This window comes from Marmota monax, unplaced genomic scaffold (assembly GCF_021218885.2).
Source record: "Marmota monax isolate L192 unplaced genomic scaffold, Marmota_monax_Labrador192_F-V1.1 WCK01_AAM20220418_F8-fsc00068, whole genome shotgun sequence".
Taxonomy (NCBI): Eukaryota; Metazoa; Chordata; class Mammalia; order Rodentia; family Sciuridae; genus Marmota; species Marmota monax.
In genome coordinates this window covers 3,040,175-3,064,062 of record NW_026692352.1, presented here as the reverse complement: position 1 = coordinate 3,064,062, position 23,888 = coordinate 3,040,175, and the positions used below count along the sequence as shown (strand labels likewise).

Sequence of the window (23,888 nt, the reverse complement as noted above, 5' to 3'; positions counted from 1 at the left end):
GGTGGGACTGCAGTCAGACCCGGATGGACAGGTAGAATTCAAACTAGCAAAAGGAAAGAGGGAAACTTTTCAGTGAAGCAGCAACAGAAATGAACCTTACCCTTGCGTGTTATTTAGAGATGTGAAGAAAACTGGCCACCTGCTGGGTTATGGGGCGAGGAGACTTGGGTATAAGACAGATGACTTAATCTTGTAATCAGTAGAGAGTTCCTAAAGTGGTTATCTATTGTTTGTGTGTTTGTTTAAGGACCATGGTAAATTTTCCTTTTAAAAATACACAAGATAAGCTGGGCTCAGTGGTGCACGCCTGTAATCCCAGCGGCTCAGAAGGCTAAAACAGGAGGATCACGAATTTGAAGCCAGCCTCAGCAATGATGAGGCACTAAGCAACTCAGTGAGACCCTGTCTCTAAAATAAAATTCAAAAAAGGGCTGGGGATGTGGCTCAGTGGTTGAGTGCCCCTGAGCTCAATCTCTGATACCCTGCCCCCCCAAAAAAATACACAGATAATAATTTCAAGGAATGCCAGAGGATATTTAGTGGAAAGGAAGTCCCCCTTCCATGTCCCTGGTCGTCCTCCTCAGAGGCAAGTACTGTAACTTTTCTTATGTATCCTGACTTGATGATAATATAACTTGTTGCTAAAACAAGTTATCACCAGCAGCTTAAAATAACATAAATTTATTATCACACAATTCAGAAATAAGAAGTCTGAAATGAGTCTCACTGGTTAAAATCAAGGTGTTGAGGGACGGGGGTTGTGGCTTAGTGGTAGAGCACTTGCCTGTCATGTGTGAGGCACTGGGTTTGATCCTCAGCACCACATTAAAAAAATAAATAAACAAAATAAAGATATTGTGTTCATCTACAGCCAAAAAAAAAAAAAAAAGGTGTTGACAGAGCTGCCTTCATTTTTGGAGACTCTAGGAGACAGTTTTCTTGCCTTGTTAGACTTCTAAAGCCTGCCTGCATTCCATGTAGCCCATTTACCTTTGAAGCCATCAGTGGTCAGTCAAGTATTTATTCATTTCATCACTCTAACAGACTCTTCCACCTTTCTCTTTCACTTCGAAGGACCTCATGGTTACATTGGATAACCTAGGGTACCCTTCCCATTTCAAAGTCAGCTGATTAGGCTGGGTGTGGTGGTGCACGCCTGTAATCCCAGCAGCTCTCGAGCCTGAGGCAGGAAGATCACAAGTTCAAGGCTAGCCTCAGCAACTTAGTGAGAATAAAAAGACAAAATAAAAGGGGTGGAGATGTAGCTCAATGATAGAACACTTGCTTAGAGACTGATATACAAGGCCCTGGATTCAAGCCCCAGCCCTGAAAAAAAAAAAAAAAAAGTGTTATTGTTTTCTGGTTTATCCTTCTTTTGTTCTATCATATAAAATATCTGTATGTTTTCTTATTTGATCTTCCTACAGAAAAAAAAAATAACATAATATTATGAATTGTGTTCTTCTATAGTCAATTTTTTAACTGATCAATACTTCCTGGAAATCATTTCATATTGGTTCACAGAGCTCTTCTTCCTCCTCTTTTTTTCCCTCCTCCTTTTTATAGCTGCCTAGTACTTCATTCCTGACCTTTGTTTGAGCATTGAGGTTTTTAATATTCTACAATTACAAATAATGCTACAATGAATAACTTCTTTGCATGAACATTTTTGGATTTTTGGAGGTAGGTCTTTATAGTGAAGTCTTAGAAGTGGTATTACTGGATGAGAGGATAAATGCACATGTTCTTTGGTTATCTATAGCAAATTTCTCCTTCTTAGAAGTTGTACCATTTTTCTTAACAACAAAAAAACAAATAACCCAATCAATAAATTGGTGAAGGAACTGAACAGATACTTCTCAAAAGAGGATATACAATCAGTCAATAAATATATGAAAAAAAGTTCAACATCTCTAGCAATTAGAGAAATGCAAATCAAAACTAAGATTTCATCTCACTCCAGTCAGAATGGCAGCTATTAAGAATACAAACAACAATAAGTGTTGGTGAGGATGTGGGGAAAAAGCACACTCATACATTGCTGGTGAGACTGCAAATTGGTGCAGCCAGTATGGAAAGCATATAGAAAGTCCTTGGAAAACTGGGAATGGAACCACCATTTGACCCAGCTATCCCTCTCCTCGGTCTATACCCAAAGGACTTAAAAGCAGCATACTACAGGAACATAGTCATATCAATGTTTATAGCAGCAAAATTCACAATAGCTAAACTGTGGAACCAACCTAGATGCCCTTCAGTAGATGAATGGATAAAGAAAATGTGATACATATACACTATGGAATATTACTCAGCATTAAAAGAGAATAAAATCATGGCATTTGCAGGTAAATGAATGAAGTTGGAGAATATTATGTTAAGTGAAGTAAACCAATCCCAAAAAGCCAAATGCCAGATGTTTTCTCTGATATGTAGATGCTGATCCATAATGGGGATGGGTGGGGAGCATGGGAGGAATGGAGGAACTTTAGATAACAGCAAAGGAGAGAGAAGGAAAGGGAGGGGAAACCAGGGTAAAAGAGATGGTGGAATGAGATGAACATCATTACCCTAAGTTCATGTATGAAGCCACGAATGGTATGACTCTACCAGAAACATGAAAAATTGTGCTCTATATATGTACTATGAATTGAAATATATTCTGCTGTCATGTAAAACAAATTAGAATAAATAAATAAATAAAAGAAGTTGTACCATTTTACATTAGCACTGCCTGAGGGTACGTACCCTCTGTCTCTTCACAGTCTCTCCAACAGTATATGGTGAAGCTTTTGAATTGCTGCCATTCTAGTGAATGAGAAATAGTATCCCGTTTGTAGTTTTAGTTTTATTCTTTTATAACAAGTAAAGCTGAATATCATTTTATATGTTTAGGGACCATTTTATATCTCCTTCTATGAGCCATTTATTCATGTCTTGCAATTTTATTTTTTTTTGGGGGGGGGGTACCAACGGATTGAATCCAGGGGTGTGCTTAACCACTGAGCTATGTCCCCAGCCCTTTTTATTTTGAGACAGAGTCTCACTGAGTAGATTAGGGCCTCCCTTATTTGTTGAGGCTAGCCACTGGGATTACAGGCATGTGTCACTGCACCTGGCATCTTGCTCATTTTTCTGCAGGACTTTTGGTCTTTGTTTTTCTCTTGATTTCTAAAATTCTTTGTATATAAAGGATATTAACCCTTTTTTTAAGAGAAAGGAGGGTTGTAGCTTTATTTACATTCAGCAGTCAAGATGAAAATGAAGAGTGACAGCTTACCCTGTATACACACATCTTTTTCCTAGCTTACAGGTACTCCCATAAACCACTGGGAAGTAACATCTTCTATAACATGGGCAGTGCAGTCTGTGAATGTTAGGCAGTGAAGGAACTTTTGGAACTCCTGTTAAATAAGTGCCTCACTGTGTTCAACTCCATCCCTCGGTAACCAAGCTGTATAATACTCTTCCCTCATCTCTCCCAGTTCATAACCTTGGCAGAAAAAAATCCCATGATATTAACCCTTTATCTGTGGTGTTCATTGCAAATATTTTCTCCTACTTTGACTTGATATAATTTTGCCACTTCCCATATAATTATAACATATAGCTAGGATTGATAATTACTGAGATGATTTAAACCGTGTATATTGGAACTGTTATTTAAAGGAGAATGTATAATGAGAGAAGAAGATAGGGCCCTGGACTGGGCCTTGGATGACACCCATAATTGAGACAAAAGAATGAATAGAAAAATTCAAAGGAAACAGTCCTGCAAGTTGTGTTTTATGGAAATTAAGGTGAAAAAAAAATAAGAAAGAGGCAAGATTGGCCATTGGCATTGATTGCTGCACCTGAGGAGGATGGAAGAGGTTGTTGGATGTGGTAATAAGGCCCATAAGCCTGCCTCCCACCACAACTCCATCCGTGTTCACACAGGCAGAGAGAAGACTCTGTCTCTGCAGTGATATTGTGCAGCAGCATTGCCAGCAACTTCAGGAGGCCACTCCCAGCACATAGAAGTGAAGAACACAGCCTTGGTATGTTGTAACTGGGGCACAATTATTCAGTCAGCAAATATTTATCAAACTCCTACTGAGTTCCCGGCACTCTCCTAGGCACAGGGTATAACAACAAAGACACACACACACACACACACAAACACTTTTTTTGTGTGTGTACCAGGGACTGGACCTAACCCTTTTTTTATTTTTTATTTTGAGACAGGCTGTCACTAAGTTGCTGAGGCTGGCTTTGAACTTGCAGTCCTCCTGATTCTGCCTCCCTAGCCTCTGGGGTCACAGGCATATGCTGCCATGCCCAAGAAGATCCCGTTTTTAATTTGTGGTTCTTTCACACCACTTGCTGAAATGTTGGAAGTTTCCTTTACCCAAATCTATTCTTCAGGTTTGTCAGTTGGTTTGTCTCCAACTCTGGGACAAAAGCTGGTAAAAAATCTTTAGAATTAATTAAGGAAAAGCACTCTTGAGATAAATTGGATCCCTAGTACCAGCAAGGAATCGTGGGTCAAAATGGTCCCCTCTGTGTTTGTGGTCTCTTCGTCATCCTCTCCTTGCTCATTTCCCTACCACCCTTCCACTTTTTATTTTTTGGTGATGGTTGCCTGGTGATTGGTAACTGTGGTTGAGCATTAAGAAAGGAGCATAAACTGAAAGAGTTCTTGTTGACAGAGCTTCTGTTTTTAAAACAAGCATTGCTTGAGATGAGTAATTCCTTCAGCCTTAATGGAGGGCTGAAAGTAGACATCAGCAGGTAAACACTTCCTGTGCCCAGAACCATAGTCTGTAATATATGATGACATTTCAAAGATGTTCCCTCCACACTTTTGATTCTCTCCATATGGGAAGTGCAGTTAGCAAAAATATCTCACTGGGTTCTGTTTCTCCACGTGTTCTCAAAGCCAACTCTAAACAAGGTTTCTCATCTTCTTGAAGTTCAGAGTGGAAGTCTGTGTGTTCTCGTGAGCCTGGCTCAGCCACTGTCTTGGTGTGCTGCCACTCCTCCAAGCAGCAGGCTGGACTTAGCTTTGTGAACAGACGTGAGCAGAAGCATAAGCCATCTCCTGTTACCCCCTCTTCCCTACTATGGGTATTATGCTGGGATTGGTCAGCAGACACTTAAACATCTGGTCAACTCAGTCCTTTGGGGTGGCTGGTGTTTTATAGACAACCCATCAAGATTGATTGGCCTTATAACTGAATTAGCCAGATGTGTGGGCATTGTGTGCCCTTTCCTCAGCCTCCCTTCAATGTTGTTAGATGGAAGCAGACATACGATTAGCATGTTTGAAGATGATGTGTTTTTAGTGCATGGACAAAAGCTGCTTCCTTCTGCAGAGACTCTGTCTTTGCCCCAGACATCAGCAGTATAATTATGACTGCTAAATTCAGCCCAGACCCCAGGCTCGGCTGCCTTGGTCTCAGCTGTCACTTGCAGGAGGGGGAAGGGAGGCTGCAGGGACCTAGGCTCTTATAGTCCACTTTAAACTCTGCTTTATCCAGAGCCTTTCCTTCCCACTGACAGTTGCCCCCCAGCTGCTTCTTGGTCACAGGGCACTCTGCCACCTTGGAGGTAGTCTGTGCTGGATTGTGGACAGAAGGAGAAATGGGCTGCTCTCCTGAAAGCCCATGACTTCCAGGAAACTTGCCAGAAAGAAAAATGAGCTGAGGATTCTTGCTCTTAATATACTTGTGTCACACACTATATTGAGGATTATCTGCCATTTGGAAAACCCCACCATAGGTGTGTATTGAGCAGAAGTCCTGGGCAGGAGATTTTGCTGTTGCCCTTTTCCTTGCCCAACTCTGTATGGTGACCTATGCTTGAACATTCATCCCATGGCTTTTATACCATGTCTTTTCTAACCACAATGGCCTATGTATTCTCCTTATAACAAACATTATAACAAAGCATTTTCAAATCTTTAATGATGTTTAATATTCTGTGAACATTTTTTTTTTGGAGGGAAGGGGTACTGGGGATTGAACCCAGAGATACTTTACCACTAAGCTACATCCCCAGCCCTTTATTTTTAATGTTGAGATGGGATCTCACTACATTGCTTAAGTCCTCGCTAAATTGCTTAGGTTGACCTCAAATTTTCAATGCTCCTGCCTCAGCCTTCCACGTTGCTGAGTCTGTAAACATCTTGTATCTAGTGTATCTAACACAGCCCTCCGTACACTTGCCTCTGTGTTCCCATATGTTTAGTGAACGGCATCTACCAGTCTTGTTGTTGTTGTTGTTGTTGTTGTTGTTGTTCTACCAGTCTTACGAATGTATTACCAGTAAATCTGAAGACTTCTTGCTCACTTTCTACCAAGCCCTAAGAATTGCCTCTCAAGTACATGCCCTCCTCTGTCCCCACTACCTTGGTTCAGGCTTCATTGCTCACCTGGACTAATCTCCAGCCTTCTTGCTGATCTTCCCACCTCCCAGATTCCCCAAGATAGGGACCCTTATTACCTACATTTTCCATATGCATAACATGGTCACCAGGCTGTTAAGTAACTTGCACAGGGTCCACTCCTAGTAAGTGGACGAGCCATTGCACTATATTTATGATTGTGATCTCATGAACAGAATTCCAGTCTATGTCTCCAGAGCCTCCACAGGATCTGGCATAATGTAGGTGCTTTGGAATGTTGGTTGGTTGGTTGGTTGATTGGTTGAGTGAATGAATAAGTGTTATTCCCATTGAACTTGCCTTCAGACTCAAGACGGCCTGGCTGAGCATCTGTAGCTTATGCCAAGAAGTATGGATTTTGTCTCATCTCCTAATGCCCAGCTGTACACAGACATGTTCCCTCCCACTCAGTAACAAACTGCCTGGAACTCTTTCCTGGCTCATATTTACAAGAGAATGTGATAAATTCCGTATTGATCTCTCCTGTTCCACTGTAAATTTTGCAAAAGATGATTAAATAGAGCAATAGAGTCTGCAGGCATTGTGGCTCAATATGTTGTGGACTGGTGTATCGACCTCCTCCATCCAAAGGCAGCCAGCGCCTATCCCTGCTGCCCCAGACCAGTAATTAAAATCCTGTGAGACTGGGATTTAAAATCCAATCATATCCCTGAATCAAGCCTTCTAGCCTCCCCATGTGACGAGTGCAATAAGGTAACGGCAGGAGCATGTTTATATCTGTGCTGAAGCAGTCCCCATAGGGTGGGTAAGAAATGGAGAGTTGGGTAGCCCTGCTGGCTAAATCACTTCACCCTGACACCACAGCCACTTGTAAGACAATCTGTAGGTACATAAACAAGTCCCAGCTGAAGACCAAAAGACAGGCTGTAAGAACAAAATATCATGTGCAAAAATTCTCAAATTCTGTTTCATTGTGCATTTCTATTCTCACAGCCAGTATAGTTTGTTTAAGTGACTTGACCTTGATTGATCTATTTTTGGCCTTTAGGAACCAAATACATGTGTGTGTGAATTTTCACAGGAACCCTTGGACTTAATCTAAACTGCAGGCATCTTCCTGGTGCTGAGGCCTACACTCAGGGCACATTGTACTGTTGAAATAAACATGTCCATCTCCCCACTAGGGGACCAGGCACTCCCTAAGAGCAGAAACAGTGTCTTTGTAGCCCCTTTGTATCTTTAGTGTCTAGTGTGATGCCAAATATGTAGATGAGACTCTCAAAATGTAACTTTGAATTGAATGGGTAAGTAAATAGATACTAACAGTTAATCTTGAAAAAAAAAAATAGCTACACAAAGTGTAACAAGTAAACTTACTGAGGGGCCATCCATTTGGTGCTTGAACACTTCAGTGATGGGGAACCCACTTGTTCCTGGAGCTGCCCATATTCTATCTTTGGATGTTCTGATGTTTAGAAAGTCAGCTGCAATCTGCTTCTAAGTCTTATTATTAACCTTGGGTTCATAGAGAATGAGTCTAATGCCAATTCTACATGATGGCCTTTCAAACCTGAAAATGGCAGGCACGTTCCCCAGAGCAGTTTTTTCTACAGCCTAAACCACTAGTTCCTTAAACCATTTTTCTCACATGGCTTCTAAACCCTTTCCTATCTTAATTACATTTCCCAGAACAATTTCCAGTTTGTCTCTCTTCCAAAATACATGACTTCCCATTTATCTCCGTTAATTTTCATATCATTTGTTTTGGCTCTTAGTGTCAGGTGTGTTTGGTGCCCTGCTCATCCTAATTACATCTGCAGGTTTGATGCATGGACCATCCATGTCAGAAATAAACATGCTGAATAGGACCACAGCCATTTGCTGCCACTAGAAACTTCCCGCCAAGTCACCTATGATCCATCAGTGCCCCACCCAGTTAGTACATCAATCACTTAATGACATTCCACATACTACTAGCATCAAACCCACATTTCTTCATTTCGACCCTGGGATTGTTCTGAGACATCCCTTCAAAAGTCTGCCAAAGTCCACTTTTGCCCTAACTAAACAGGTAATCCTGATAAAGAAAAAAATGGTGGTTAGTCTGGCATGGTTTCTGTGGACCCATCCTGATGCCTAGCTTTCATCACCCCAAATCCCTTCCTAGGCTTTTACAAAGCATCTTAATATATCTGATTCTGGAGACAAGACAATCTGCATGAAAAGAGGAGGAGGGGACCCCTAGGCTAGAGTGTTCTGGAAAAGTTGAGGCTAAACTCACAGAATGTAAGGTCGGAGTAGTAAGTAAAAAGGGTTTTGGTCCCACTGAAGAGGACAGTGGCAGCCCCATGTAGTTGGTCCTTCTAGTCAGTGCTGGGGGAGTGGACTGAAGGGTGAGGGGAGCTTGGGGGGGGGGCAGCTGGGAATGCCTGGAAGGCCTGGTTCTAGCTTTCACTCTCCCATTCCCAGTTTTCGTGCTCTTGGACTTCAACCTTCCCTTCCCCAGGTTTTTCCACTTTTCCAGTCTTTTTTTTTTCCCCCCAAGTGCTTAGTATATATACATGATCTGGTCTTCCCAGCTGGTGCTTCCCATCTCCCCACTGACAGTGTATGGCTCACCTGTCTTGTGGAGGGAAGCGATCATCTCTACCTCCTCGTCCCCTGACACTTACCAGACGATATTGTATTGTTTCTGTCCTGTCTGGATTCTGACAGAGGACAAGACTAGTCTGCTTCCACTGAGTCCCTGGCCCCTGACCCCTGACCTATAGTAACTGTGCAGAGGGTTTTTAGTGAAATGGCTGAATGTAGCCCTGGCGCAGTAGCTCTCTCTTCCCTAAGCTTTATTCATCTGCCTTCGTGGAGGCAAGGGATCCTATCTGACCATGTCCATGGGAGTTAGCACTTCTAGACAACCTCCTAGGAGATTAATTAATGTGGGTCACCATTCACCATGGGGAAGCTTGAGTGGGAAGAAGAGGAGCCCCGTTCTGTGCCCTTTCTACAAAGCTTTCTATGCCCAGCCTACCTCAAGAAACTCCTCTCTGTTGACCTGAGAGCACCTGAACACACTGGAAGGAGGAAAGGTTTTTCTCTCTCTTTGAGTCATTAAGCCTTTGATATTGCACTTTATAGTGGAAAGGCAGATTTGGTTTCTTTTTTAAAAAAAAATCTTTATTATATAAAATTTCAAAAGAGAGGATAATATAAGTTCCTGCTTTAAATCCTATCTTTCCTTATTTATCCATTGTATGACCATGAGCAAACTCTTTCAGGTCTCTGAGCCTCTGTTTTCTCAAAATCTTTGTATGATTAATTATTCAGACACTGTACATAAAGGTCTTATACCCAACAGATGTTAGTCTGTCTCCTTTCTCTTACTTTTCTTTAAGTCATCTTGAAAATAGAAAGAAAAAAAAAAAAACATCTCTCCTGCTTTCTTCATTGTATTGTTAGGAATTAAATCCATGGATGTATTTAGAGACTATGGCATATAATAAGTGCCCAGTGAAGCATTATGTGGGGAGGTGTATCTGCAGGTGCATATGTCTGCATGTGTAAGTTGAGTAGTGCTCTGTAGTGTGGTTTTGGGGAAGAGCTCAAGATAAGTTATGAGGGGACTTCTGCTTGTTGCCTGTGATATGCTGAGCAAGTCTCTTCTCTCACCTTCGGCCTTCAGGAGCTACAGAGAGTAGCTATGTAGATTAAACTGAAACCTGACAGGCCAGGACCCTAGGCCAAGGGCCAGGAAAGGGAGTAAAGTGAGCAGGAACAACAGCAGGAGCCCAGAAAGGGGAGCACTGGTCACCAAGCTTTGAACAATGAGTAGGATCTAGGTAATCAGGGAGACAAAGGTTGGGACTTCAAATGTGAGGAGTGACCCGGACAGTCTGGGGATAAGGGTGGAGACAACATGTCTCTGAATACTTCTTTGGTGGGGAGCTCACCAGCAAAAAGAATAAATTGATCTTCATTGACACCTCTGGTCATGGAAATGATTTCTCTAATAGTCTGTATTTTCCAATACTGGGGATTAAACCCAGGGACACTCTACCAGTGAGCTATATCCCTAGCTTCCCACCCATGCCCTCCACCTTCTTTTTATTTTGAGAGAGAGTCTCACTAAGTTCCTGAGGCTGGCCTCAAACTTGGAATCCTCCTGCCTCAGACTTCCACATAGGTAGAATTACAGGTATGTGCTGATTTCTCTAATATTTAGCAAAAATTTCTAATTGGAGAGAGTGAACCAACTGCTAAAATAATGAAAATCCGAATACAGGTGGTAAAGGAGCTGGAAGTAAAAGTGGAAAAGAGAGTGGTGTGAGCACTCCTACAGAGAACACTGCACCCTGTTCAATCATGTATTTAATTATTTTCAAACTTTTTATCTTACTCTGTCCTCACAGAACCCCTAGAGGTAAGCAGAACAGCATTCATTGCCACCAGAAAAGTAAAGCAAGTGCCTTGGATCACACAGCCAGTGGGTGTTATCCCTCATCCTGATGGCTCCCCAGCCCAGTGCTCTGTCAGAGGGAAGGGGCAAGTTATGGAAATGGCAGTTGTGTTAGAATGGATCGCTAGCACGGCAGTATGGCTCACAGAACTGGTGGGGAGGGGCAAGTATGCCAATATTATTGATAATAATGGCCTAACACATTTGTATAGCACATATGCTGTTGATTTTTAAATCCTCTTAATTACCTTCTCTGACATTCACAGAGGTTACATGGGCTAAACAGGATAGTGTCAAGGAAGGGGAGTGAGTGACAAGCCATCTCCTACCTCATCCAGCTTGTAAGCTTGTCCCAGCAGCACAGAGATCTGAAGCCACCCCCACCCCAATTTTAACACCCTCACAGGAAGAGCAAGTCGGCCTCTCTCTCCAAATCGTCCTTCCCCACTTCCCACTATAGTGCACAGAGGGTATTAGGCCTGAGCTGACCTATTGTCCACCCAGGCAGGGAGGCATCTGGGACCAACAAAGAGGCTAGAGGCTTCACCTTCAGAAATAAGGGCTGTGGTCATGCACTTACTCTCAGAAAGGCTCTTCTAGGGCAGCGAGAACACCATGTTCAGTATGGCCTAAGAAGATAGCACCTAGAGAGAGCATAGTTCATTTATCTGGCACATATTTCTGAGCATTTGAGCTGCGTAGCAGGAGGGTGGCAGTGTATCAGGCATAGTCCCTGACTTCTACAGGTGCTCAGTCTTGAGTGTGACAGATTTTAATGCAGAGGGATTGATGCAGTAAGACAGAAGCAGGAGCACCTCTAGCAGCATAAGAGGTAGACCCCACCTGGGGTGAGGTGGGGTGCAGCACAGAGGCTTCCCAGAGAAGTCCAACTGAGTCTCAAAAGATGATCAAGGGTTTGCAAAAGACAAAGGTAGGAGAGGGGTGACAGATAGCTCACATAATAAGGATCTGCACTCTTTAAATTGAGAAACCCCTTGGAGGGCCATGAGCTTAGAGCTGGGTACTGGGGACATTCAGGGGAGCCAGGTGACCTGTTTCAGATGTAGCAGAAGGGAGTATCTTCCTAGGGAGTTGAGAGCTCACCATTAAGGACTTTTTCCACATAGAGCATCTCTAATTTTGTCAAATCAAAGGCAGGCCTGCACCAGAGAAGAACAGTGGGCTCCCTAGGCCCCAGTGGGCCAGGCCTTCTCTCCCAACAACACTATTTCCACTGTCTTACTTACCCTGAGTGATGAGGCCCCCACCAGCTACATGGCACCAACCAGCACCAGCCCCGTGACCATCCACCCCCCCACATCCTACTTTTCCTGACCCAAGTCCTATTGACAGATCTCCCAGAATCTGAAGGAATTCAAGACAAATGGTTAAGAGGATGGAGTTAATAAAATTTGAAAAATTGAGGCCTGTCACTCCACTAAACTTTTTTCAATACCACTGACAGAAACATATTTCCCCAATGAGTGACCTTCCACAGCTGTAGCAGGCAGGCGCAGCCGCAGCAGTGCTGCCAGAAAGCCAGTCTGCTATTTATCAGATATTATAAGCTGGGACTCACTAATCTGGAGCAGGAGAGGAGGGGAGGGTCCTGCACCACACTGCCTGGGGTGCTCCAGGTGTTTGCCCCAGCCTCAGACAGCCAGTGGGAGGTGACGGATGGCCTGCGATTAGCACTCCCCACCTCCGTCCAGCCCTCTCACTTGCTCCCAGAGGCCTGGCCCTCTAGACCAGCTGCTTGGCCCGAAGGGGCCCTGGGTGGGAGGCAACGGGAGGTCAGGCCAGGGCACGGGCCATCCTGATGCCCCCGGAGAGGGCAAGCGGGTGAGACCCAACATGGTTATTTATTGTAATGTAATGGTTTGTGGCCGGTGGTCGTGGGGGTGAAATCGATCAGTGGTAGAAGTCAGGTTCTATCAATTATTACAGCAATTAGTCAAGTCAGCAAGGGCGTGGGGATGGGGGAGTAATATTAGGTGGACATTATCCATGGTGCCCCTGCTGCAGCCTTCCTAAAGTGGGGAAGACCTGCTGCCCTCAGGCTCCAGAACCTTGGGGAGCCTGGCTGGCATCCCCCAATGAGTGGCCTGACCTGAGAGCCTCCTGGGCAAGGGACAGTCCCAACACTGCTTTAAAAGGAGCCCCTGTGCTGGCTGGCCCAGGTGCAGAGATGTCCTACCTGTCCCCTTCCCATCCTTTATGAGAAGTGACACGACTCCTACTAGAAATTACTCAGTGGCCAATGTTTATGGCACACATTTTTCATTCTGTAAGCAAATATAGATCACTGACAGCACTTGTTTGGAGCAGCTAATCTCACCCTCTGTTCTTTCTCTCACTGTTGTCTTCTCTCACCTTCTCTCCTCTCTCCCTCCCCTTCCCTCTCCCATTTCTTCCTCTCCTTTTTTTCCCCTGTCTTCCTGCATGTTTTTCTTCCCTTCTCTATTTTCTTTCTCCCTTCTCTAATTTCTTTTTCTTCTAGAGGTCTCTCCCTGATCCCCCTCCACATAGCCCATATCTAGTTGACAGAGCTTTTCTTGAGGCTGCCAAAGAAAGAAGAGGCCTTTTCATCACTTAATTGGGGCTCCCTCTGCCCCACCTGTGCTGCAGGAGCTTTGTGGGGAGGGGAAGATGCTGCCTCACACTAGCCCTCTTCCCTTGGTGCCCAAGGTATAGAGATGGACTGGGAAAGCCATGCCAGGCAAGCAAGTCCCTGAGCACTGTGTTCCTCCCTGAGCCCTGACGGTGCTGTCTGTCCCTGTCTGTCCCTGTCTGTCCCTCCTTTAGCACACCATCAACCCTTGGCCTGTGTTACTGTTGTGTGCTAATCTGAGCTGAAGTTGTGCTGGGCTCAAACTTGAGGTAGACATAGTTCTAAAGACAGGAAGAAAAGCCTTCAAAAGAGGCAAGAGGCCTGGCCACAGGTGTGCGGAGAAGACCTGAAAAGTGGTTTTATAGACCTCAAAGGTCTATTAAAGATATCAGTTGCTACAGAGCAGTGGAGATATATAGACTGTTGTTTGTCCCTGCTAGTCCTACGTCATCCCACATACAGAGCCTCGCAGATAGTGCTGGCAAATCTGAAAGAAAGCATGAAGTCTCAATGGAGCTTGTGAAGAATTATTCATTGGTTAGTAAGACCACTCCTCTCTGAGGAGACTGTGCTTCATCCCATAGGCAGTCAAAGACCGTTGAAGGATTTTTCAGCAGGGGTGTGTCACAGCCTCCCTGGTGAAAGCATGTAGTTAGGAAAATCTGAAGATGGGTTGGACTCCTGCTTCAAACAAATAAAGCTAGCTTTGTGTCCTTGGGCTAGTCATTTCACTTCTCTGGATCACTAGTGTCAATGTCTGTAGGTTAGGTCTCTCAAGGTGGCTGTGAGGATGAAATGATAAAATGTAAATAAAGTGCAGAGTACAGTGCCTGGCACATTGGCACATAGTGAGTACTTGGTAAATACCAGTGCGGCTGTTATCACCACTCCTAGGTATCTACTTAGGAGACATGAAAACTTATATCCAGAGGCAGGAGTGGTGGTACACACCTGTAGTCCCAGCTACTCAGGAGGGTAAGGTGGTAGAATTGCTTGAGCCCTGGAGTTCTAGGCCAATCTGGACAACACAGTAAGACACCCCCCATCTCAAAAAAAACCACAAAGACTTGTATTCTATATAAACTTCATAACAGACAAAAAGGAAAAGTAGTAGTCCAAATGTCCTTCAGCCAGTAGATAAATAAAGTATAATTTATTAATAAAATGGAATATTGTTCAGCCATACTATAACATGAAGAATTTGAAAAACACGCTAAGAGAAAGAAGCCAGACACACACAAACAAACACATATTAAGAACTCCCATTTGTGTAAAATATGGCAAATCTATAGAGAAAGTAAACCATCAATTGTCAGAGCTAGAGGGAATGGGGTGTGTCTGGTCATGAGTATGGGGTTTCTTTTTAGGATCATGAAAATGTTCTGGAATTAGATAGTGATGATCATTGTGCAACCTTGTGAGTATTTAACACCACTGAGTTGTGTTGTTTTTTTGTTTGGTTTTTGATGTTGTTTGGGGCCTTTGGGCAGTACTGGGTACCACCTTCTCTTTATTTTGAGACAGGGTCTCACTAAGTTGCTGGCCTCAAACTTGCAATCCTCCCACCTCAGCCTTCCATGTTGCTGGGATTACAGGCTTGCACCACCATGACTGGCTCTCAATTGTGTATTTTTAAAGGTTAAGTTTATGGCATGTGAATTACATCAACACAAGTAATATTTTGTATTATATTCCTGATAGAAAATAGGATCATGTATGAAAATACTATTTTTTCTTATTGATAATAAAAGTTTCCTTTGCCTAGATTGTACCTCCTGCTCTGTCTCTTCCCCTGTCTCCTCCCACACCTGTGTAGAGGTGGGCCTTCTCTTCTGCAGCCCAGGCAGACAGCCACATGCAAATGCTTAATAAACATTTACTGTTGTTGTCAAGTTTATAGGGTCTTTTAGAAAGCAGAGACTTTCGGTAGGAAGAGGTTCATATCATGATATAAATGTTTCCACAGACTGGGATTTAGAAAGGCTGATTTTCACTGTCCAACAACAGTGGTCGGAAACCCACCCTGAGCCAAGCCCTGTGCTTGAACACATCCCAGACAACCCATTCTATCCTTAAGGCAGAGATTGGGTCTTAACCCTTCATTATTTCTAGACACTTTTCTAGCAAGAAATAAGTTCAAGGAATATTTATTGGAAATCTGTTATGTACAAAGCTCAGCTTGCTTAGGCTCCCATCTTCCTGCCTTGAGAGAAGGGTTTTGGGGGCAAGGACCGATCTGATTCTTCTGGGTTCCCTTGTGGTTTGCCAAATGGAATGGAACGGAATGGGTGGAGTTTGAAGAGGGGAGTGAGGTGCTCAGACCTGGGCTTCAGGAAGGAGACTATGACACTGCCTAAGGTCAAAGGAGCTCTTCCTCCCTAATTGCCAAGCCTTGCTCACAGTAGACCTTTAAACCATCTTAAGTGCTGCTGGCACTTAGAGAGAATGTAGATACAAGGCCCCCAGCTAACTTCTTCTTTTTGTCATGCTCAGAGTTCTTTGTCTCCATATCATAGGATCTAATGGTTGGGGAAGTGCCTGCCAGCACACACACATTCACCAGCTTTTAGAGTGGCAGAGCCAGGTTGCTGGTGATGCCCACAACCTTCCAAAGTGCTCAGGTGACCCTGGTGGCAAGAAATGCCCAGAGAAAAGAGTGTTAAAGGAGAAAGAGGAGCAGAGAGCAAGCAGAAGGGAGGGCCTTTTAGTTGCTACTAGGAATCTTCTCTGTTCTAGAAAGAAGTCCTTTCATACAGCATTGTGAATGAGTGTTCATTGGTGTAAGGATGTGTTGGAAAATGTAGACATTTTAGTGAATATATATGAATTTATATGTATCTGTGTTGGGTATGTGAATCTGTATTTGGTTGGTATATTTTGCTAGCATTTTCAGCTAGGTGTATTTGTATACGTACAACACATCTGCAAGTGAGTAGAACCTCTCTGTATAGGAAGTGTGTTTCTAAAGGCATGTGTATGCACATGTAGAAGCCTTGATACCCTGACCTCTGACAGAGAGGACTGAGAGTTCTCCGAGAACAGCTTGACATGTTTTTGCCATTATTCTACAATCTCAAAGGTTTCTACGGGCATTCCTCATGCTGAAATCAGGACCACAAATACCTATAAGCAAAGGCTAAGGTCCCACTGATCACTTACAGAGCCCCTGACTCTCTTCTTCTCCTGCCAGGAGCCAACCCCCTACAGAGGAATGAAATGGGACACACACCCTTGGATTATGCTCGAGAAGGGGAGGTGATGAAACTTCTGAGGACTTCTGAAACCAAGGTAAGTCTCAGAGAAAGGAGGTGGCCTGCTCGTGAGCACTACATGCATCATTCAGTCTTTCACTAAGTAGACTAGGTCAGGCTCCACACCAAAGGCCACTTTTCTTTAGGTGATTATTATGTTTAAATGCAAATCCAGCCCCTCTTCATATCAAGAGTAAGGAGCTGCCCTGGGAGGTCCTTGACCAGGGAGAGGGAGAGGCCTGGTCCACTTCTGGCTTCTGAGAACTAACTACTTTCAAATTAAATTTTGAGGTGATGTTCTTCCAGCTTCGTTTCAGAGGGGAGGACTAACCAGAAAAAGTCTTGCGCTTGAGGAGTGTTCTCCAGACCTCAAATACTCACAGCCTCATTTTACATATCTTTCCCATCATCTCACTTTCCAGTACCTCACCCTTCCCATCCACATACACACCAGAGCCTGGTACAGAATCTGAGCCAAAAAAATTCTCTATCTTAATTCAATCTTCTCACCCAAATTTTTGAACTCCCTGAGAATATGACTGTCTTCTCTTTCTCCCAGCCTCAAAGCTGTAGCTCAGGAATGACTAGACTAAATCCAAGAACTAGAATCACAGATCTCAGAACTGCCATGGTCCTGAGAAGTCATCAGGTCCAGTGATGGGAAATCTTAAAGAGCATAAGTATAAACATAGAAATCAGAGGGAAATTGAGCGTTCTGGTTGAAGGAGCCATGGCCCAGTGCTGCGCATGCAGCAGGCCCCTCCCTCCCGGGGAAGCCTCTGACAGGGCTCTACAGTGAGTGTGAGTTTTAAATCTCTGAAATTAAAATCAACTGACTTGTTTTACGCCTGGGGAAAGTGGAGCCCAGGATGTGATGTGGCTTGCCTTTGATCCCAGAGTGAGTTAGCATCAAAACTGAAACTAGTAGACTTGACCACAGGTCAGGTAGTAGGTTCAGTGACAGAGAGGGCTTGGAAGACCTGGTTTCTAGCTCTTTGTCTTGTGCTTTTCCCAGATCATAGGACCTCTTCTCTACACATTGACATAAGTGTCTTGCCATAATTCAGTGTGGCAGATAGACTGTCTTGAGTCAGAACACTCAGCTCACTAGACTGAGACAGAAGAGACTTGGTTTCTGACCCCAGCTCTACCACTCACTGTCTGCATGGCCTTGGGCTAACATTTTTTTATTATTATTATTTTGAGAAGAGTATCACTAATTGCTCAGGGCCTTGCTAAGTTGCTGGGGCTGGCTTTGAACTCCTCTCCATCCTCCTACCTCAGCCTCCCAAATCTCTGGGATTACAGACATGCACCACCCAGCTGAACAAAGATATAGTTTTACTTTATGCTGCATGTCCATTCTTATTGGGGGAAGATGGTGAGCTCTTCTCGTCATAGGCATCCAGGGATCCCAAATGGCAAAGCAGCCACCCCTGGAATGTTGCTGTTTGCTTCTAGAGGGAAAGGATACTTTAAAGTATCTTAAATGTGTAGTTAAATGCTCGGCCTGGATGTAGAACCCTTTACTTGTCCTCACAGCTCATTGGCCAGAATTAATTCCATGATCGTACCCAATCACAAGGGGCTTAGAAGAGTAATCATGCCATGAGCCTAGAAGGGGAAAGCTGGAAATTCTTGGTGAACAACATCAACCATATAGTTTGCCTTCCTGGTGTCCTTAGCAACTATTTTGTAATAATTTCCACCAGAAAAAGGAAGAAGTTTGGAAGAATGACTAGCTTTTCATAACCCACCCAAGGAGGTCCTTGGGACCAGAAAGAGCTGTAAAATTCCAGAGAGTAAGTGCATTCCTCCCTTGGTTTAGATTTTCCACTCTTAGGAGCAGCCTTGACAGCCAGGTCAGTTCCCCAAGTGCCTTCAGGAAATCCCTGACACCTTTATTTTATTTTATTTTATTTTTAAAGAATACAAGTTTATTTGGCTCACTATTCTGTAAGCTGGAAAGTTCAAGAATATGCCACTGGAATCCAGTCAGCATCTGGTGAGGGCTTTCTTGTTGCATCATAGCATGGTGGAAGGCAACACATGGTGAAACACAGGAAGCGTGCTGTAGCTCATGTTTATAACAAAGCCACTACAATGATAACCCATTAATTCATTAATCCAAGAATAGAATAATCCAGATCCTTCATTACCTGATATATGTAGGCCAAACATCCTGGTTCTCAATGCTGCTTCAATGGGAATTGAGTTTTAACATAGGTTTTAGAAGGAACAAACCTCATCCAAATCATAGCAACAATTTTCTTATACAAACACAGATCAACTGTTTATCTCAAAAATGATTATGTTTATCTGGCAGTTTCCTTTATTTTAATTGCCTTCTACTGGACATTGGGAAATACATGATCAGTAGATTATCCTCTTACAGGTAAGAGTCCCTGACACCTTTAGCTGTGGAGACTGCTCCCCTCCTCATCTCTCCGACTAAACCCAATGGCTGCCTGCCAGAGACAAGCACCGGACTTGGCCAAGAGTACCCACAGTTTGTCAGGTCGTATGAGTTAGGGCAGCTACTAATCTGGCCATATGAAGCAAGAGAACTGGCCTCTTGGTGCCATCACAGGTGAAGGGAACCAGGTTACTGAAAGACGCTTAAATTTTGACTGTTTAAAGGAAGTGGCTTGTTGTTGACCACATTATTACAAGGCTAATGTCCGGAGTGAATACATGATAGTTGTAGTCCCCCGTGTGAGTCAGACCTTTCTGGAGCAGCAAGGGCAATTATAGACAGCACGTTCTAGTAGATGCTAGAGGAGCTGTGCCGCGAAAAAAAGCTGAAGGCAACAGGGATATCTGGCCTGGGGGGTGGTGGGCCAGCATTTAGGCACAGGAATGGCTCAGGGTAAAGAGAATAGGTTGCACTCAGTGGTAAAGCTAGCCCAGAGTCAGGCTGATTAGGATGCCTCTGCTGGGAGGAGTTCCCTAGGAAGCTGACCCAAAGTGGAGGGGGCTGCTTGGAGGCTGGAAGAGCATGTAGAGCCAGCCAGGGATTCCAAGACCTCTCAGCTGGAAGCCCATTTCATCTGTTGTTACCTATATGTTCTTGATCCCTTCAGGCATTTGAGACTTTCTTCTTGCTGAATGTCCAGGTGTCCCCTGTGCATCTCCTTCTGGTTGTTCTGCTGTCCTCACTAGGTTTCTGTCCCTGTGAACTACCCCACCCCCCAGCTCGGTGTGTCAGCAGTGTTTTTCTTTCTCCCAGTTGCTCAGCATCTACTTGGTCTCCCATTTTTTCTGCTCAGATTTTTCCACCAAGCTGCAAAAACTTCCTCTTTAAGGCAGGCTGTTGTGGGAGGAACACTGTTTCAGACCTGGGTTCTATCTCCCTCTGCCAGTTAGTAAGAAGCAGCTGGCCCTCTGTAAGTTCAGGCCCTGCTTCTATAACATAGTGACTCAGCTTGAAGGCACTGAGGCCTCCTCTCCTGGCTTTGTCTAAACATGAGTTACTGCCGCTCTGATCTTATCAACTCCCCTTCTATCCTTCCTGCACCTCCCTGTTACCCAGCTCAGCCGCCTCCACATTCGCTTACCACTCTCTAGTCAAATTATGTTCATTGTAGAAAATTTGTGAGTATTTACGTCATGTCTCATTATAGAAGTTTTAGAAATAGAGAAAAGACAAGGAGAATTAAATAATGTAGTACGAATTTATGAATGACATCCATGTGCCAAGTTCTGGGCTAGATGAGAAGAAAACGGATAAGTAAACAACTACCAGAGTCCATAGTCTGTCGGGAGTCAAGCAAGTGAACTGTGACACCACTGATCATTAGTGATGTAACTGATCAAGGGAGGTTTCCTGGAAAAGATGGCAGTTGAGCCTAATCTCTAGTAAAAGCATTCTAGCCCTATGACCTACACATAACCACTATCAGTATTTTTATTTATAATAATAGTAGATTTATTAAGCATATGTAAGCACTGTGTCAGATGTTCTAATATACTCTTTCTAATTTTATAACAAATCCACAGAGTAGCTTTTATTACCCCTATATCACAGGTGGGAAAACTAACGCAGCAAGAAAGAAAGCAGATGACTTACAGAAAATCAAGATGTTACAAAAGTACATATTAGGATCTCACACAGAGATCTCATGTACTGTATTTTCTCTTTCTGGCCATATCCACATACCTGTAGGTAGATGGCCTTTTTGTTTAAACCTGCTGGTAGCCTGCTGTATATCAGAGGTCTCAAGCTGGCAAACATACCTTATTTTGCCAACCTAGAGTTTTCCAAAATTGTGAATTTAAAACCCTGAGAGTTGGGGGTGTGGACTCCGCGGCCACATTCCCTACCATGTTGTGCCATTGCTTGCCAGGCATTTGTGTTTTCTGCTTGGCCTTGAAAGCCTCTGAGTTACAATCCTATTCTATATTTGAAATTTGCCTCTTTTTTTTTAACTTAATAGTATCAGTGATTTTCCCATTTTAAAATTATCCTTAAGCCTCATTTTTAAAAATTCATTCTACTTCTTAAAATGTGTGTCACTTACACAAGAATCTCTGCACCTTACGTGCCCTGAATGGTTTTCCCCTCACTGCAGGTTTCCTCAGTTCTCTCAGCAGTCCCTGAGCGTAAGCCTCCCTAGTCCCCCTGAGAAGACCCACAGGTGTGAGAAGCCACCAGTGCTTTCAACTCTGATACCCACAGACTGATTGATGCTTAGGAAGGGTCCCCCCAGAGTGGGGTTCCAGGAAAGCGTGGCTCACCCGCCTCCTTGCAGAATGAGCAGGCCAAGCTTTGTAGGGGAGGTAGCCTGGTTCTCACATTGAATGATTTCAATAGATAGTTTACTACTTGGTGCCCCGACCATTTTCATGTCTTAACTAAGAGATGGAAGAGAGGTAGAAATATATCTCTGTGCAGATGATGGCAGATAAAACAAAAATATAGGAAGCTATCCCATGATGAATATTCAGCTAAGGGGGACGCACGCATGCCAGCCGCATCTTCTCTCCTGATCCTCACTCCACCGAGACTCACGAGGAATTTATTGCTCATTTTAATCACACCCAGAGAATGAATTGGCAGGAATATTAGGCAGATAGGCCTATCCTATATATTTTATTTGCATATCCCAGTGACAGAATCACAAGCACATTTCCTGTCTCTATATTTTTTCATTTGCTTCAGGGGTAGCTGGGGATGTGATGCTCCCCTGGGCCCATATTCCAGGCTGAGAACCTGGGTGCTCCCATCAGAGCTGAGCTAAGTCCTATAGAGGAGGAGGAGGGGTGGGGCACACAGGAGAAAATGGGGGGGAGGTCATGTCCCTGCCTCACTCAGCCTGTCACCTGTGTTTCCTGCCACGCATCTCAGTACAGGGCCCTGTGCTCTACCCTATGGCTTACTATGGGCCAGACACAGTGCTAAGTGGCTTTTATTTTCTCTTTTGTTCTTGTTTTTAACTTTTTAAATACTTTTTTTGGGGGGAAACATTTGTATAAAGTTCACGTCATAAATATATGCTTAACTCACAAACCACACACCTGAGCAAGAAATAGACTATTATAAGCACTCAGAAACTCTCTCATACTGTCAGTCACTAGGCATCCTCCAAGGGGAAGCATTATCCTGATATTTTTTATTTTATTTTTGCATAATTTCAGGAGTAGACAATAGTTACTGTAAACTCTTCACCCAGATCCCCAACTATTAAACATTTTTATCACACTTGCTTTATTATTCACATATACATAAATAATATTCATAAATATATTTTTTTCTGAATCATTTAAACAGAAGTTACACACATCATGCTCTTTACCACTAAATACTTGTATATATTTCCTAAAAAACAAGGAACACAGACAATTTTCTTTTTTTGCAGTGCTAGAGATTAAACTCACATACTAGGCATGTGTTCTGCCACTGAACTACATTCCCACCCCACATTTTCTTGCATAACCTCAGTAGGATCATCAAAATTAGGACTCTAATATTAATATTAAAATAATATACAGATGTTATTCAGATGTCACCAGTATTTCAATAATTCTGCTTAAAAGAAAAGAAAATTCCGGATCCCAAATTGTATTCAGTAATCAGGTCTCTCTGGTCTTCTTTAATCTGGAATACTTCCTCAGTCTTTCCTTGTCTTTCATGACCTTGACATTTTAACAGGTACAGGCTGGTTATTTTGTAGAATGTCCCTGAATTTGAGTTTATGTAACGTTTCCTTATGATTCAACTCAGGTTATGTATTTCTGGCAAGAACACCCTCTGGTGTTTATTTTCAATAAATTCATTAGGTAGCCCTGACTAGAAGTAGGAAAAGGAAATTTGTGTTTTAAATCTCATCTCCCTAAATAGACTCTGAGCTACCTGCATGTGGGGAACAGGTCTTTTCTCATCCTCAGATGTAAAGTGCAGGCTCCAGAATCAGCCTGCAAAAGTTAGTGTTCTTTTTTCTCTTACATGCTGCCAGTGGAACCTTGCTTGAATTTACTTAATATCCACAGTGGGGATGATGACACTATCAACTTTACCATAGAGTTGTAAGGATCAAAATACTGATCTGGTAAGACCCACCAGTAGATGCTAGAGCTAGTGCATGGAAGTTTGAGAAGTGGCAGGATATTTACATAGTGTCCATCTCTCCCTATAAAATACTTATTAACTGCAAATAGGAAAAATGGTAGTAAAAGAGCTGGGGCTGTGGCTCAGTGGTAGAGCGCTTGCCTAGCATGTGTGAGGCACTGGGTTTGATTCTCTCAGCACCACATAAAATAAAAGTTTGTTGACAATTTAAAAAAAATATTGAAAAGAAAAAAAAAAAGGTAGTGGAAAACCCTGGCAGACACCACCTTAGCCAAGTGATCAAGGTTAACATCTACAGTTATGGGATGAATCAGTATCACATGCCCTTGATATGATGCTCTGAGAACGTATTTTCATTTTCTCACTTTAGCTACTCCATGCCCCTCTCAATCTCTACCAGTCTTATCTCAGGATCAACAGAGCTATTTGCAGAGGTGTGACACAGTGGCATTGACATGTTAAAAATATTGCTCTAGCAACAAAAGAAGGAGAGGAAAATGGAATCCAAGATGCTGACCTGGTGGTCACCACATATGTTGGGGCTGACACATGCATTGTGTCTAGCCTTCCTCTAAAGGCATGCATACTTTGTGGGCTCGTTCAGTAGACTTTTAGGAGTC

General features: G+C 43.4%; 1 protein-coding gene across 1 annotated transcript in view; it reads left to right on the top strand.

Moving 5' to 3' along the window:
• The window catches only part of Clpb (ClpB family mitochondrial disaggregase), a 139,363-nt gene that overhangs the window by 88,943 nt on the left and 26,532 nt on the right, over positions 1-23,888 (top strand). The window contains exon 6 of the mRNA XM_046441863.2: positions 16,640-16,737. Within this exon, the coding sequence (XP_046297819.1) occupies positions 16,640-16,737 (98 nt within the window). The remainder of the gene's footprint in view (positions 1-16,639; positions 16,738-23,888) is intronic.